Source organism: Haemorhous mexicanus, chromosome 19 (genome assembly GCF_027477595.1).
Source record: "Haemorhous mexicanus isolate bHaeMex1 chromosome 19, bHaeMex1.pri, whole genome shotgun sequence".
Taxonomy (NCBI): Eukaryota; Metazoa; Chordata; class Aves; order Passeriformes; family Fringillidae; genus Haemorhous; species Haemorhous mexicanus.
In genome coordinates this window covers 7,305,812-7,322,080 of record NC_082359.1, presented here as the reverse complement: position 1 = coordinate 7,322,080, position 16,269 = coordinate 7,305,812, and the positions used below count along the sequence as shown (strand labels likewise).

Sequence of the window (16,269 nt, the reverse complement as noted above, 5' to 3'; positions counted from 1 at the left end):
CAGCAGTTAGACAAACCAGGTGAGCAAAGTCTGATCTTTGGTTACACAACAGGTAGTGGAGGAGGTTGGTGTAAACAACCACCTCATCTTCAGTCTCAGAGAAATTGGGTAGGCTCTAAAAAGGGTTGTTTGCTTTTCTGCTCTTCTGCCACCACTGGGGTAACCCACACGCTTTCCTGGTGCTCTGAGGCACAACTCAGGCTTTCAGCAAAACAAATTAAGTGTTGTTACACCATAGAAATGAGTGGTTAAACATGCTTTTATTGAAAAAGCCACTTTTTCCAGCCCTTCAAATGTAACTATTGTCAATAATTGAACACAAGTACTTTTCAAAATTAGATTTTAGTATTTCAAACTTTAGAAATGTAATAAGTAACAGAACATTAAATTACGATGTATATGAATTTAATGCAGTGGAAGTTATTGTTAGAGTACTGAAGACTTCTAAGTATTTTTAAAACCATAAATATATTAATCTCTTCCCTTTGAATCAAGTAGAATTAATTTAAACAACAACAACAACAACATACCCACCAAAAAAGAACCAACCAACATGGAGCCAGACTTTGGCACTGAACAGAGTCTGGAAATAATAAATGCAGAGACTTGTTTGCTGTTCATGTTTGAGTCAACTGCTAAAGGGCAAATGTGTTTTTGCTTCCACTGCTACCAGCTGCACAGCTTCTATGTCTAGGTAGACATGTAAACACACAGAGAAAATAGAAGGCAAAACCTATAGTCTTGTGTTGCATATCTCAGACATTAATGGTGGCAAATGGAAGCTGTAACAGCAGGTGAAGTCATAAATAATTCAGTTAAATATTTCAGCAATCAGTCTTAAATGCCTTCACAGAGAAGGATTAAGATAACTGGATGCACACTGCAGCTAATACAAGGGAAGACTTGTGCAGGAGATTTCTTTCTGGCACCTGTTTTATGACATACTATTGCTTTAAAACAATGTGCTGTCTCAGCTGCAAAATGCAGCTTCAGAGGGAATTGTTTCATTTAAGAAAGAAAATTCTGAATTGTGGGACAAACATGCAGGAGTCTCTTGCAAAGATAGGAAAATATCACCAGGAGGAAATTAAAATACTGATGGGGTTATTAAAGGCAATAGGACTAGCAGGCTTCCCTTTGGTTCAGTGTTTCATTGAATGCCCTGGATTTGGACTCAGGGAGGCACAGCCATGTAGGGTTCATTTCTAAAGAAAGTGAGCACTCAAAGTTTGCCCCACCTTAATTTTGTCTTTCAAGTCTTGCCTACTAAAGGAAGGGGAGCAGTTCTCTAGTCAGTGTGCATTACCAGCAATAAACAGCTGGTGAATATAAGATCAGAGCAGCTGCAAATATCCAAGTGCTGGATGCTGAAGACTATTCCTAGTATTTCAGTGGTTTGTACACATGCTCCTGTTGCCATGAGGAGTCATTTAGTGTAGTGGACTGAGGTGTTCTAAGCCTATGTAGACCTAACAAAGATAAAGCTACATCAGACTTTAATAGAACAAGCATCTGCTATGGGTTGCTCAGCTTGTCTGTACACTTCCCTAAAGAGTTAGGAGATGAGATAATCTTGCTCTTTAATATTAGAGTTGCTAATGATTGGTAAGCTTTGTGCTAGGCTGCAGAAGTTATGAAATACTTAAAATGAAGTTTACAAAACTGTATGCAAACATGCATGATTGAATTCTTACCCTTGGCTTGGCAAGGCTTGGATTGTACAGGCAGAGCTATAAACAGAAGCTAACTCAGAGCTCCCAACAGAAAGACTCAGGTGATGCCACAGGGACAGGGGACTGATTTACATTTCAGATATAAACCATGGTGTGACCACCCCAGGTTACTTTCCTTCCCATCCCAGAAAAGGAGTTCTGCAGTCTGAAGTACCTTTTCAGAGGATGCTTTCTTGTACCAACTACATCCAAGTCCCATGCAGGAGAAGAGAGATGAGGTTAGTGAGCTGAAGGGGAGATGGCATCTGTGCTGTGCTGTGGTTTGTATCCTTGAAATCTCAGTCCCAACGTGTGGGAGGCAGACTGCTCTCAACAAAGCTGCCACATGTGACTGCCACACTCAACTGCTGGGCACAGCTTCTGCTCTGCTCATGTCCCTGCTCCCTCTGGCTCTGGGAACTGATGTTTCAATCTCTCTGAGTTCATCACTGGACTGAAGCTTGGCACAGCGTGGGAGCAGCGGGGGTGCCGCAGTTCTGTGAGGGCTCAGTAGTGCTGGCATCTCCACCTGCTGAGCTCTGCTGGTCCCTGGAGGAGCTGGGAGCCTTCCCATGACCTTTGTATGACGTGGGGGATTTAGCCCAAAGGGGAAGGCTCGATGTGAAGGGGGCAGAGCTGTTCCTCTCCACAGTCAGAACCACTGGCTGTTTCTCTGGCACAGCTGGAGCATACACAGCATTTTGCTCTGACAGGTGATCTCCACACTGACTAAGGTGTTCTGCCAGGACCAGAGGCTGCTGATCATCCCCTTCTTCAGAAATAACAAAAACTGGTTTGTTTTTATCTGTTTCTACCATAAGCTCCTTTGTTTTTGAACCATTGACCAAGTTGATTTTCAGTGGGTTTGAGCTCTCTAGAAGATTTTTGGGGCTTTGGCTGTTAACTGGAGATGCTGCCCCTAGATGTCTTGAGGGATCCAAGGACCTCATATGTTTGCTGTCAGGGGAACTGGATAAAAAGCCAAAATAAGGGTTTCCAAATCTGGATTTCTTCAAATTGCAGGAGGTTAACTTTCGCTGCCTCTGTGCAGACAGAGTGAGGGGATACGAGGCATTACTGGCAGATGAATCGGAGTAAACAGTCTCTGATGCTCCCTCTATCTCAGTGGCTGAGATGACCTTTCTGGTTGGCACACCTTGGGGTCTTGCAGCTGTAGAAAAACCCTGCACAAAATGGTACAAAATTAGCAGATGTGCCATGAAAAGCAGCTCTGTCTCGAAACTTAACTAAAAGTTAAAATTCCCGGTTTTTTAGAGGCAAGATGCATTCGTTAGCAAAAACCTATGTTATTACCTTAAAAAGGAAGAAACATCCTTGATTAGCTTTGTAGCAAGCTGTTGGTTTGATGACTACAGACAGTGAGACCCAGATATCCCTGCCACACCTATGGATTCCTTGCAGAGCAATAATACACCAATTTAATAAATTCAAGGCATAACCAGGGGGAAAAAGCACATACCAGAGACTCAATGAAATAATCCGTCTGAAGGCATTTTTTAATGCTCTTCTGGACTGGGGATAATTTCTTAACCAGGTGCCAACTGCTGGAAAATACAGCTGCTTAGTATTTTAGGAAAGCCTGGCTAAATTACAGCATAATTAGGCCAGAGACTTTCCCGTGCACCGAGGAGGATGGACTGAGATGTGTTTGCACTGCAGGACAGAGAGGCGAGGCACTGGCCAAGGGGAAAACCTGTTCCATCAGCAAACAGTGGGGAAATACATCCTCCCCTCCCTGCAGGACTCACACTGCTGTCAACCAGCTTGGTGAAGGGGCTGTTGGTGCTCCAGCTGCACCATTTTTTCTGCAGCTGTGGTATTGGAGCCAGGAGGTCGTGGAAGGTGCGGGCGCTCCAGGTGCGCTGCCGGGGACAGGGATTCTCCAGCTGCACGTTCCCCTTCTCTGCAGCCTCTGCCCCTGCAGCTGCAGGGTGAGAGCTCAGCCAGTCAGACACAGAGCCCGGGCTTGTGACACTTCTTTTCAGGTTTTTGTCCTGAAAAGAGTAAATAAAGATCGTTTATAGGCATCTTTCATCAAAACATTTTAAAAACGCTTTGGAAACAGGCTGTTGGTGCACTAACAGTCAAGTTAGATTCAGTCGTTCTCAGAGGACTCAGGAATGCAACTTCTCGTCATTTCTCTTCCAGTGTGCTGCCTGAAGCTTGCTGGCTTCCCTGGAGGAAAGTTTTAACTTGCTCCCCCAGTTTTGGGTTTAAAGCTGAAGTGGGAAATTTCAGTTCTGTAAGATACAGTCCTACAACCCTCACTAAATAAATGAAATATCTACAGCTTAATTTTACTGGAAGTATTTGACAGATCAGAGTCATAAACTTCACTGTGTAAAACAGAGTTCTTCCCCTCTGCTTGGCTCTTGGAAGGCTCCAGGTGTGTCTGTCTGGGGAAGTAAAACTTAAGGGGGATGGAGCCTACTGAAACAAATCCAGAAGCAAGCAAGAAGAGAATTAGAAGTCTCAAAAATGCACAGTTTGGGGGAAAAGACTGAAGTAAGTGGTGCTCTTTATCCTATGTTAGGGAAGAAATAAAAATAATGAAAAATAAAGAGAAAGGAAATAATCTGTTCTCAGTGTCTGTGCTGAATAGAACAAGAACTGGATTGGAGCCAAGGGGATTTGCATTTCACATAAAAAATGCTCTTCAGGTGGACAACATGCCCTAGGAGTAGAACAAGACATCCAGACAGCTGTAAACTGGCATCATCAGAAGGTGAGACTACATTAACCTGCTGTCACCAGCCCTGTGAATGAGCAGAGTTGATCAGCCAGGGGAATGAACTATAGACAAATATCTCTTCCATACTTTATAAGTTCTGATGTTGCATTTGAAATCACAGTTTTTGTCCTTAATATTGATATGAGCTTAGAGCCAGGAAAGTTAGAGAATTCCTGACATTCCTATGAATCTCCTTTCATTCTTACTAATGCTTCACCTGTTATTTAAGCCTCCTGTTACACAACTCCATATATATTTTTAATTTTCAGCTGTGTGAATATGGTTGTCATGAGAAGAATGCAAAATCCATATTTCCAAAGTTTATCTAGTCTTTAAAGAGTGCCTGAAATAAATCCCAGAGTGTCCTGGATTTTAAAATCCTGAGAAACCAGAAACATGTAATTTGTTATTTCTGAGAATCTGAATCTCCCAAGTTTCTGCAAATCAAAGAAACTATTTAGTGAATGTGTCATATTGGAAATGGATGGGCAGAGAGGCAAGAAATTAGCACTAGATCAGAAAAAGAAACTCAGTAGGAAGCCAGGAGAGGCATCAGGCTCTGAATAAGTTGGTTTCAATATTAAGCTCCTAGTCTAAGATTTTTATTAAAGGGACAATCTTTATTTATAAATTTTAAGCTGGCTGTCTTCTCCTTAGTGGCCCCTTAAGGCTGTCTTAGGATTTATTATTCTAATATTATTATAAATACCTCCAAACTGATGTAAAAATTAGCCTCTGGTTTTGAGATGCACTGGAAGTAGCTGGGAAGATGAACAGTGTATTTTCCTGACTTTGGAAAATGTTCTGGCAAGAAATTTTTGTTAAACTTCCATTATCATACTCTTTACTCAAACCTTTGCATCTGAAACCTGCAGTGTCTGATCAGAAATCAGAAATCATGGTCCTAAGTCAGCCAGAGGGTGAATGATGCCTTGAACCAAAGGGGATTTAGCAAGCCATGACTACTGGAGGACACCTGGAATATCCCCAAAAGCCATCCCACCCTCTGTTTCCTCACACCAGTCACAAACAGAGAGGTTTTTTACTCTCCCAGCTCTTCCCTTATAACACAGGACTGGTGTCTTCAAATAGGTTTGAAAAGCTGCAGAGCAAAAGCTGCAGAGCAAAGCCCAGTTAAGCACTGGCTCAGGCCCAGCTGAGCTCAGGCTCACACTCGGTGGGCAGCACAGGACCAAGCAGCCAGACACAATTTCTCAGGGAAAAGGTCAAGATAATTTTTTTTAATGAAAGCTCCTTATAATTTAACAAATTCTAGCCAAGCATTTTGCATGAGGTGAGTCTGCTGGCATTATTTACTGCACTGGGAAGGCTCAGGATTTCACACATGTTTTCACAAGGGGAGAACTGCTCAGCTCCTGCCAAGGAACGGGCTGGGCTCCAGCAGATATCTCATCCCACTGCCTGGTGCTGGCCACAAAGCCACACACCACAGCCTCTGTGAGGCCTGGAGGATGGCTGGCCAGCAGCATTTCACACCCTAAAAATACACACCTAAAAATTCAGCTGTAAACACATCAGACACCCAGGAGCCCTCAGTATCAAGTGGCCTGATGAGAACCCCTTTGAATGCAGGTTTGTAATTAGTCTGCTGTGCTCAGTTTTCACAGCCCTGGAGAGGATGGGCTTCAGCTGTGGGGAAAGACCCAGGGCTTTTAAAAAGGTGCTGCCATGCTTCCAGCCTTGGTTCCTTGAGGAATTTGGTTGGGAGTATTGTCTCCCTTGTGTGCTGCATGGGCATCACTGAGGAGATGCTTTCTGACTTAATAATGTGTTTAATTCTTTGGTTACTTTCACTGTATTAATGCCCTTTTATTTTTTTATGTATAAATACCCTCTGAAGGTTGCTTGCAGAAGCAATATCAGAATAGAAATGGGGGGGTTATGTGTATTTGTTCCTTCTGACTAAAGTGGGGAAAAGGGGCAGGAAAATGGTTTTCCCTCCTGCCTAGAAGCTGGATGTGTGTGGGGCTGCCACCAGGTGAAGCTCTCTGCTCTGGAAAGGACCAGGTTTGTTCAAGGGTGCCCAGTCTGGCTGCAGCTCCCAGAAGTTCACATTCAGGCAAGGGAAGGCTCCAGAGCTGTTTTCCTTCTTTCCCTCTTTCTCTTCATCAGGGTGGCCAGCTGGAGGCAAAGCTCAGCACGTGTCTTACACCAGTGTAGGAAAATCCTGACCAGCCTGGCCTCCTGGCTAATTTCCTAATCAAGTGCAGGGATACAGAATGCTTTTGTTTTGTAAACTGTGACAGAAGTATTACACAGCCTGTCCTGGGCATGTGAGTTCCTTGTGCTGGTTGTTTATCCTCTTGTGGGAAAAAGAGACAGGGCACTGGAGAAGAGAGCACTGACCTGGGAAAGGCTTTAGCAGACACCTGCAATGGATGTGCTCTGTCTGCACCCACTCGAGGCTGAAGAGGTGGCAGCCAGACCTGAAGCTTCTGAGCCATCATCTCTTTCTAACAAATAAAGGACCAGGAGCCCAGGGGAAAGTGCTAAAATAAGAGACAACCTCTTGAATCAATTCAAGTTTCTGTCTGTGAATCTGTGAGGTCCTCAGTGCTTTCACTTGAAGTATTTGATTTTTTTGGAGCCTAAGCTGTTAATTTTCACATCGGCTTGGTGAGACACTTTCTGCCAAGCTGAGGAGCTGAGTAACTTCCCTGGTCACTTGGAGTGGTGGGCAGGGGTAGGTCTGACTCTCAGGTCTCTCAGTTGCCACAGGTGGTAATTTTAATGGAACATCAGCTTTGCCAATTAACATTTCTGCAGGCTGGTCCTACTGTCTGCTGGCAAACATCTCCATTATTTCCTGGTAGGGTTCTGCATTTGCTCTTCCCAAAGGTGGGAAGATACTGGTTCAGGGGATCACAGCCCACTTCATTTGATGGCAGCTCAGCTTGAGGGGAAGGAGAACTGCCTGGGTCAGTCCCTGCCTTTCTAGAAAATGGGCATTAGGCAAAAATGGACAGGTATGACAAGTGCTGCCCAGGAGGGACATCCTGCAGCCTGCTAGAGATGCTGGAGGATGTACCTGTATCCTGTAGGTGGTAAAGCTCAGCCCACTGGTCCCAGGTCCAGCAGAAATGATAAACACTTCATCACTCCCAGTCTCAGTGGTCACTGCAGAGATGGAGGAGGGCACATCTGGGTCAGTGTCCTGAGGAGACCGTTCTGTGCTGCCTCTGCAGGAAGTGACTGAGAAAGGAAGAAAATCAATAAAGATTGCTTGCAAGAGTCCAAGACATCTGTTTCCAGCTCCTGCCTCCCTCACCAGACAATCTAGAACAGCCTTTGGCTGGCTGTTGCACCAGCCAGAACAAAATTCAAGTCAACAGTTTATTCTCCTGAAACTGCAAGCTTTTAAAAATGAAACAAAAGAGGAGAAACACCCTTGGGGCTGCTTTCTAATAAAAACAGCCATGAACTGAAATCCCTTGTGTTAAACACATGAGGTTGTGCTGCAGATCAGAAACTCACAAACTTGCTCAACTCATTATTTGTTTTTATTTACTCACACCTGCTGATATTGGGAGCTGTAGTTTTTGGTTAAACCCCAGCGAATCTGCTCCTACAGGCACTGCCATGGAGGGGGATGTGTGTCTGCATGTGTCCCCAAGGCCTGTCACCTGGTCCAGGCAAGGAGAACTCTGGCCACAAGCTCCTCAAGAAGGAGATGGGAAGCTGTCATGGCTGGGAGTACAGGATTAGCTTTTTGTGGAGGTACCCTCGTGAGAGTTGAGTGTGTAGTGGCTGATGGCTCACTGGGAAACTGATGGTGGGTCACAGCACAAGTTCCTCCCTGTTGGCCTCCACTAACCAAAAGGGGCACTGGGACAGTTCATGTGTTGTGACTCAAAACTGCAGCACGTGCCATTCTCTGCAGCTTGGCTGGGATGATTTTTCCTGGAAGGGCACTGTGAGGTAAATGCCACCCAAAGCACCTCCATCCATACAGCCCCACAGGAACAGGGAGCTCTGGGAGCTGGAGCTGGCCAAAGACAATCTGAGCATTGTAAAACCCCTCCTTTCTGGACAAAGTTAGGCCCAGGGCAGGTGCATCTCTTCCCCAGCTGGTGGGTCTGTGCAGGCTGTTTGCAGCAGCCTGAGCCCAGCACGTTTGCTCTGCTAACCCAGAGTCTCTGCAGTGCCATGTGCTGTGACAGCTTGTGCTGGCAGCACGCTGGAGCTGCGCTTCCACGAGCTCCTTGCCAGGGGAATTACCCTACCAGGGAGGGGGGAGCAGCAAGGGACAGTGCCCACAACAAAGCCTTTCTGCCGAGGAGCAGCTCTCCAGCTGTGCCCGGGCTGCAGGGAAGGAAGGACCGGATGGAGTGGCCCGGGGCTCGGGCTGCCCTGGCCCACGCCCCGCACTCACCCGCCTGCTCCCGGCTCACAGAGTGGTTGTTGTTTTCATTCTCCCGGCTTGGCACCACCAGCTGGAGCTCATTGATATCGACAGTGGAGTTCTGGATCCTGTTCTACAACTCAGAACATGCCCCAGTAAACATCGTCAGATAAACAGTGCAACAGCCAATATGAAAGAGAGAAAGAGAAATTGCTGAAGCCATCAGCACTAACCTCCTGGTCACTGCATGCGTTGGATGAGCTCCTTTTGGGGCACGTTCTCTGCCTGGAAAGGAGAGACAGCAACAACAACAACAAGCCCTCGAGTGAGTTAAAGATCCACAGCAGGAAAGTTCTCGGCTCTGCTCATCCTGCGAGGGGAACCCAGCAGGATATGAGCATCCAAAATACTTGCCAAGACTCAAGGCAGCAAGGCCTGTAAACAAGGGGAGAAAATGATATGCTCATGTGGTGGAAAGTCAGCTGAAGAAGAGAAGAAGCTGTCATCTTCTTCCTCTGCTCACTGCAAAAGCAGGAGCAGAGCTCAGACCTGTGCCAAGTCCCACCAGGCTCCCCCCTGGCAGCTGCTCTTTCACATCAGCGACTGAACAGCAGGACTGAGATCCTTCAGTCTGGGCAGTGACATCCCTCTTCTCCTGCTAGACAGAATAGTTCATCTGCATAGCTAACACTGCACACTGGGTTATATTTAGCAAGCAGAGAGCATCAGATGCTGCTCACTTGTGTGACTGTTTCAGTAAAAGGCAGTGCTGTGGCAGATGATGATGGGATGAACGTGCCTCTTGGCTGAAGGGAGACATGTGCATGTTCTTAGCCATTTTTTCACACTTTTACTAAAACTGAGATTACAAAACAACTAGTGTTATAAACTTTGGGATGAATAAAGACATCACAAAGAAAGGCTGGCACTGGTGGACCTGATAATGGCTGAAACAAGTGTAGTCTGTGCCCAATGGTTCTCCAGGGGACAGGGCAGACTCAGGGGACCATTAAGCACTGACTGATGGGATGCAACCCAGGTCATTGCAAAGGCAAATCCTCACCCCAGGTGATGGATGGGCAGCAGGCAGTGACTGGCAGGGCAGCTTGGGTGGGGAGAGATGGCAGCACCGAAGGCTGGATGGAGTCACTGCACACCCAAGGGTGGGGAGGCTATGCAGACCTAAAGTGCAGCTGCAATTCATGGATTGCAACCACACAGCAAAAGTTTGACTGCATGGAACAGGATTAAAATAAAATAAGATGGACGTATCTGTTGTTCCTGGGGCTTGGGAAAGAAAATAAAAAATCCCCCATTACTCGAGCCAGGCTTCATGGCCAAAAGTAATTAGAATTATTGGCCAACTAACAACTGAAGCTTTCATTCCCTCCCCAAGTAGAAAACAAAAGCTGCAGTGTGGCAGAGACTTGGAGTTTCCCCAGAGAGCTTTGCCCTGCTCAATGCAATGAGCCTGAGCAGATACTGCTGATGACTTGGTGCACTGGAGTGGCAGTGGGTGCCAAGCCCATCCCAGGCCATTTCTACTCCTGGCAAGGCTGAGCCTGCTACTTTTAGCTAAGCAAGAGCAGCAGATAGAAATGGGAAAAAAAAAAAAAATCAACAGCTGAATCTGGTACCAGAGGAATAAATAAAGTATGAAGAGAAAAGAAAGTTGAAGGCAAGTTTACAAGGCCAAGAGCTTCCAGGTTCCTCTTGGCATCCTCTGCAGTGCCCAGTCCAGCCAGGGCAGTGTCCCTGTGCCTCAGGGGGCTGGTCCCAGTTCTGAGTGTGCTGCACTGGTAAAGCAGCATCATCTCCCCTCTGCCCACCCCGTGCCATCCTGACACTTTCAGCAGAGAAGAGAGACTGTGGCTAATACACATTTGACACCTCGTTTCAAGCCCCTACTTAGGACAAGAAGCATAAAATAGAGCTTGATGGGCTCAATCTAAAAGAAGTTTAATGCTTAGTGCTTAATGGCCTCAGCAGTCTTATTCTGAGCTGCATTAAAAACCCACAGCTGCCAGTGGTAGGCAAGCTCCAGCCAGTGCCAGTGGTTCTGGGGCCAGACACCAATGCCCCTGCAGCAGTTAGCACAGAAAGAGGGAGAGAAGGCTCTTCCAGTGCAACACAGGTGAGCAGCTCAGCACAGGCCATGGCATCACTTCCACCTGGTCTCACTTAAGGGCTCTGAGTCTGATAAAAAATAGAGTGGTGTAATCAAGGCTTCCCAGGAACAGCATGCAGGGAAAACAGGAGGCTGGGATAGTAAACACCCTGTTAAGAGGCTAAAGGAGTAGGGGTAGACTCTATTTATATTCAGTCAATAGCTGGCTGAGGTATAGATAACGTCTTAAAAAAAAAAAAAAAGAGTTGTATAGCAATGAAGAGGCATAAATGCCAGAGTTAAAAGATGCAAGCCTAATCCTGTGCCATAGGGACCCCTGTAGGATGTGTTCCCAGTGACCAGAACACACAAACATTGCTGGGGGGGGCCGAAGCCTGTGGACTGTTTTTTCTGTCGGTCAGCAAGAGCAGAACATTATTTTGTAAACATCTAACAAGCAGAAAGCCAAACTGTGAATGTGAGCAGCATGGCCTGGCTTTCTAAACAGGCTTTGCAGAGGAAACCTCAGCCAGTGGAGCCTCAGATTGCTGGTGCCCTTTTTGGGTTGAATAATGCTCTGTTCATGGATCGTTACAGTGAAATTAAATAGGGGTATTGGAGCAAGAACAGCCTACTCAACATGTGTATCAGCCCAGGCTGCTGCCATAGCCAAGGGAGCCTGTTTCTGTCTCTTTTGGAGATTGGCAAGGGTATAAAAATAAAGTATTTGGTATCTGGAAGACATTTTCCACCAGACTTTTTCCTTTAGAGCTAGCAAAAAATTGTGGTCTAAATTAGTGCTCTGCGAGCTCTTTAAAAACAAAAAGGTTAGTTAAATGTAGTGCATGCAAATTTAACTCTTACAGCTACAAAAAGCTGAGACCCTTAAAGCAGGAACTTCTATATACACAGAACAGAGATGATATTTAAGCTTCACCACTGTGCCCATGCTCTCTGGTGCCCAGTGTGACTGGCCTGCATTTCGTGTTTATTCTGCCAGAGCTAAAATGCAGCCTCCACCAGGACAAGGAAAACCAAATTGCTCTGCCAAGCCAGCCCCGGTGTCGAGGGTGTCTGGGAATGCTGAGACTCTGGGCTTGGAGGATTCACACTGGATGAGGCAGGGGATGCAGGAGGGGAGAAACCAGAGCAGCTGCCTGATGGCTCTGGGAAATGAACACTCTGCCAACACCCAGCCCAGAGTGGAGCCCTGCAAGGGGCACTGCTTGTTTCAGTCTACCTGATGTTTTCATGGAAGTCAAATCATTTGGAAAACGGTGTTTATTTTGACAAAAACCTGGGGAGAAGGGCCTCTGTTTTGAATTTGTTGGAAGAGAGAGAAATAAATCACGGTTTCTACAAAAATGTTTTCACTAGGGAGTTAGAAAAATGCAAACATATGCTGGGGGGCGGAGAAGTGTTCCTTGGATAGATATAGAGGAAAGAAATACATAAAGGAAAAGCAATTGACTAGAGAGGCTGCTTGTGTAACTGTTAGCATTTAACTAGTTAGCATCAGGACCTGGAAATCCACAACCCAGCCTGACCATCAGCTCGTTTGACTGGATTGTTTTGGATTGCATTTGGGAACAATGAGAGCTACTGCAGCATGGCTCTGGGCTCTTCCCCAGCATCAAAGGGATGTGCAGATGACTTCCCAACACACTGAATGCATTGGATTTAGAATTTCTGCACAGTCTCTTGGATAAAATATGCTACAGATGGGAAAATATTTTTAAATCTTAATTTTATGTGGTAATACTTTGGTTATTATTTACTTTTCTGCAGAGTGCTAGTGATGGTTAGTTAGAGCCAAACTGTGGGATCTCTGTGAAAAGATGAAGTGACTGTCAGCTCAGAGTGCTCAGGAGACTCAGGGAAGGGTGATCTCTCTCTGCTGATTTTGTCCATCAGCCAAAAGCTGAGATTCAAAGGCACCACTGCCATTGAAACACAAAAATGCCCAGGAAAGTCCTGACTATTCCGGTATTTCTGCAGGAAAAAGAAAATAAATCCGAGGTACAGGAGTTGTAGAAGTAGGAAAGAAAACTGAGGAGCCTGGGGCAGGAGCAGTGAGGGGCACTGACCCCCTCTGTACCCACTTCACCACATTTGGAGGACAGCAGGAGTTAGCAGAGCAAAGGAAAGGTCACCCTTCTCTGGAAATGTAACTCTTTTCTGGTCATTTCCCTGTGGATAATACCACATGCTTCCAAGGCTCTGGCATCACCTTACCTGCAAGCTACGCAGAGGGCAGAGAGCAGAGCAAGAGCAAAGACAACAATCCCTGTTCCAATTGCCAGCAGCATGGTGTTCTCCCTCCTCTCCTGCCGCACAGCCCCCATGGGGCTGGGCTCGCTGATGTTCCTGAACTCGAACAGCATGGCAAAGCCTCGGCCCCGGTCCGTGGTGGTGATCAGCTCCATGATGACCTCCACCATTTCCAGAGATGAACCAAACACCATGGTCTTGTTTACAGGGGAATTTGGGCCGCAGAAGCGAGAGGAGAACGTGATGAGGTCGGAAACGTACAATACATCATGGGGACAGACATCCCCTGCTGCCTGAGGGCTGGAGGAGATTTCCATGGGCAGTGCTGTTGAGGGAAGAGTCCAGCTCTCTGCTGTGACTTCATCTCTCTCACTAGCAGCTAGGTGGGCAAGCAACATCTTCCCTTCCACATCCTCTCCTGTTTCCAGGCCACTGGTGTTTTGCCTCTGCACTGAGGCACTACCAGCCACAGGGAATGGCAGCTCCTCGGGCTGAGCCTTGGTAATTGCTTTGGGTTCCTTCATCTGCTTCCACTGGTTTTCTTCAGATGCTTGTTTGGCTTCATTCTTTTTTGAGATGGTTCCTGGAAGTTCATCCAGGTGACCAGCAAGGTCCTTTGGCTGGTCTCCAGTGCTGCTCAGGTTCTGAGCCACCTTCAACGTCGAGCTCTGGAGAGAGGGTTTTGTGGTGTGGACAGCAAAGCCCAGGTTTTCCTCAAGAGAAGGCATGTCCTTATTTTCTGTTGTAGCAGGGGCTGAAAAGCCATCCCAGGGGGTTGGAGTTTCACTAGAGCTCTCAAAAATGTCAAAGTCAAATATTTCCAAGATGAGATGGGTCCTCATGGGAATGAAGAACTGCCAGACGCAGTGTGTCCCTGGGTAGTAGTTGTTTGGGAAACCTGGTGACAAAATCAGGCCTCTTTCCATGGATTCCACCACTGCACCACAGGAGTAATACACCTGGGAAATAAAACAGAGAATCTTACACCTTGCCATGGATTACACCCAGGATGCAGTCTGCCAGAGCAATGGAAGCTCCAGCTCTTTTCTTTCCCTTCAGAGACTGGTTTAAGATACCCCAAGACAGGGAAATTCATTAATCTTGTGCAAGTCTCAGCTCCTACTTTTGTGGAGCATCAATCTAATATGGGAAGCCACTCTTAGAAACTAAGGAAGTGTATATTGGATGGTCAACCTCCAAGAGAAATATAACCCACGTAAGTAATTCACATAATTCTCACTTCCTACTACTGATAATTTGTGCTGTTGGCAAACATACAACTTTTTGACCACACAAATATGTTGCCCTAAACAGTTGGTTGTGTGAGAAAAACCTTAAGAAGCTAAAGGAAAAATGTGTCACAGCGTTTAAAACTCTGTGTTATTTTCATTACAAAAACATTTTCATGTAAAAAAAGAACCTTTGCATTGATGATCACCCATGATTCATCCAACCAACTCATCTTCTGTTTCAAGGGCATTCAGCCTTATTTACTTCAGTAAAATGTAGCTGCTTTTGATTGGGCAAATTGTCTCTTTTTCAAGTGCAAAGCCTCTCAAAATAGTGACAGCAGATATCAGCTCTCACCAGTAAACCAGCAACCAACATGCATTTTACATAACAGAGTGACAGTTCCATGTAAATCTGCTATTTCTGCCTTCTCCACAAATAGCCTCCAGCCTCCAAGGAGGAAGGAAGTCCATAAATGGTGGCCATAAAAACCACCATCCTGTGCTTTTCTAAAGGTGCATGAGGCTGCTTTTGCACATCATATTTACAACTACCTTCTCCCAAAGCCACTCTCAGAGCCTTTTTTCAAAATTCTTCCATAAACTTGCAGAGCACAGAGCCCAGTCTGTGCCTTAGGCAATTGTTTTTGAAAAGGGAAAGAAAAAAATCCAGAAGTGCTTAGGTCACAAGCCTGGTCTAGGAGCATGGGTTTACGAGCATTAATTGGAAAAGAAAGGGAATGCTTTGGGTTTGGTGTGGTTTTTTTATTGGAAATGATTAGTTGTCTTGGTCTGTTATCTATTTAAACACAAAGGAACTTGGCAGTAGAACAAACGAAGCTTATGAAGTCCATATAAAGCCACAAAGATCAAAATACTCCAAATTTTTTTTCTCTTGGTCCCTCCCCTTGGCTCATATTGAAATGGAAAGAAAAAAAAATGCAATGCCAAATGTTAAAAGCTCCTAAATAGAAACAAAAAGCCAGACCTGTTCTACAAGGCACATCCTTTGTTTGCCAGCAGGTGCTGCTCATATTCTGGGGGATTTCAGGGTGGATAGAGGATGGCCACAGAAAAGGACCAAAACAGTAACGTGGGTGGAAACTGTGTTCTGTATTCAACTTGGAATCCAATATTTGACTTGTAAAAGTGTCATCTAAATCAAAGCCCACGTTAATTATAGTGGAATAAACTATAGGCTGCTCATTTAAGGCACCTGGGCTGGATTATGGCTGGAAGTCTCAAGTGGAAAAGAAACCACATTCATTGTCACACACATATTATTCTCTGTCTAATGCCTTAGAAGTCCCACATGTAAAACCAAAACATATTAATAGAAATTTACTGATCTTTTCTCCAGGCGGCAAAATGTTGGGGCTCAGTCTGTATTAGTTAAATTATTGTAAAAATCCAAGGGAAACAAGCAAATCTTTATGTCAATTTAAGAGGCTACAGGTCCTAACAGTTAGATCCATTCACTAATTCCCATCAGAATTATAGACACAGTTGTTGCCACTTGGATTTTACTGATTTCCAGTGAATATGCTCCTCTTTCCTCAGGGAGAGGATGCCTCTTCCACTTGGAAGAAGAATAGAGGGATTTTCTGTTCCTTCTCTTGTATTCCTTCCCTTCATCAAAGCCTATCAGTGCAGTCTTGCCCTTGTTCCATACGAATCTTCTGAGCTCACTTTTAAACAAGCACTTGCATAGCAAGAAACAGTAAACAGCACCCAACTTTTGCACTAAAATATGTGCCCAGTTTAGGAGGCAGAATGTGCACCAGCACTGCTGCTCTCGCAGGGTGGCACTCCTGGATGTGGGAGGATCACAGATT

At 45.6% G+C, this 16,269-nt stretch overlaps 1 protein-coding gene across 2 annotated transcripts in view; it reads right to left on the bottom strand.

Moving 5' to 3' along the window:
- Positions 1 to 241: 241 nt before the first annotated feature.
- The window catches only part of LOC132336423 (uncharacterized), a 31,584-nt gene continuing 15,556 nt past the window's right edge, over positions 242 to 16,269 (bottom strand). For both annotated transcript variants that reach the window (XM_059863873.1, XM_059863874.1), the window contains exons 2-7: positions 13,170 to 14,164; positions 9,061 to 9,112; positions 8,858 to 8,960; positions 7,514 to 7,677; positions 3,482 to 3,727; positions 242 to 2,896 (exon numbers count right to left, since the gene is read on the bottom strand). In XM_059863873.1, coding sequence (XP_059719856.1) covers positions 2,159 to 2,896; positions 3,482 to 3,727; positions 7,514 to 7,677; positions 8,858 to 8,960; positions 9,061 to 9,112; positions 13,170 to 14,164 — 2,298 coding nt within the window. In that variant the 3' untranslated portion in view covers positions 242 to 2,158. The remainder of the gene's footprint in view (positions 2,897 to 3,481; positions 3,728 to 7,513; positions 7,678 to 8,857; positions 8,961 to 9,060; positions 9,113 to 13,169; positions 14,165 to 16,269) is intronic.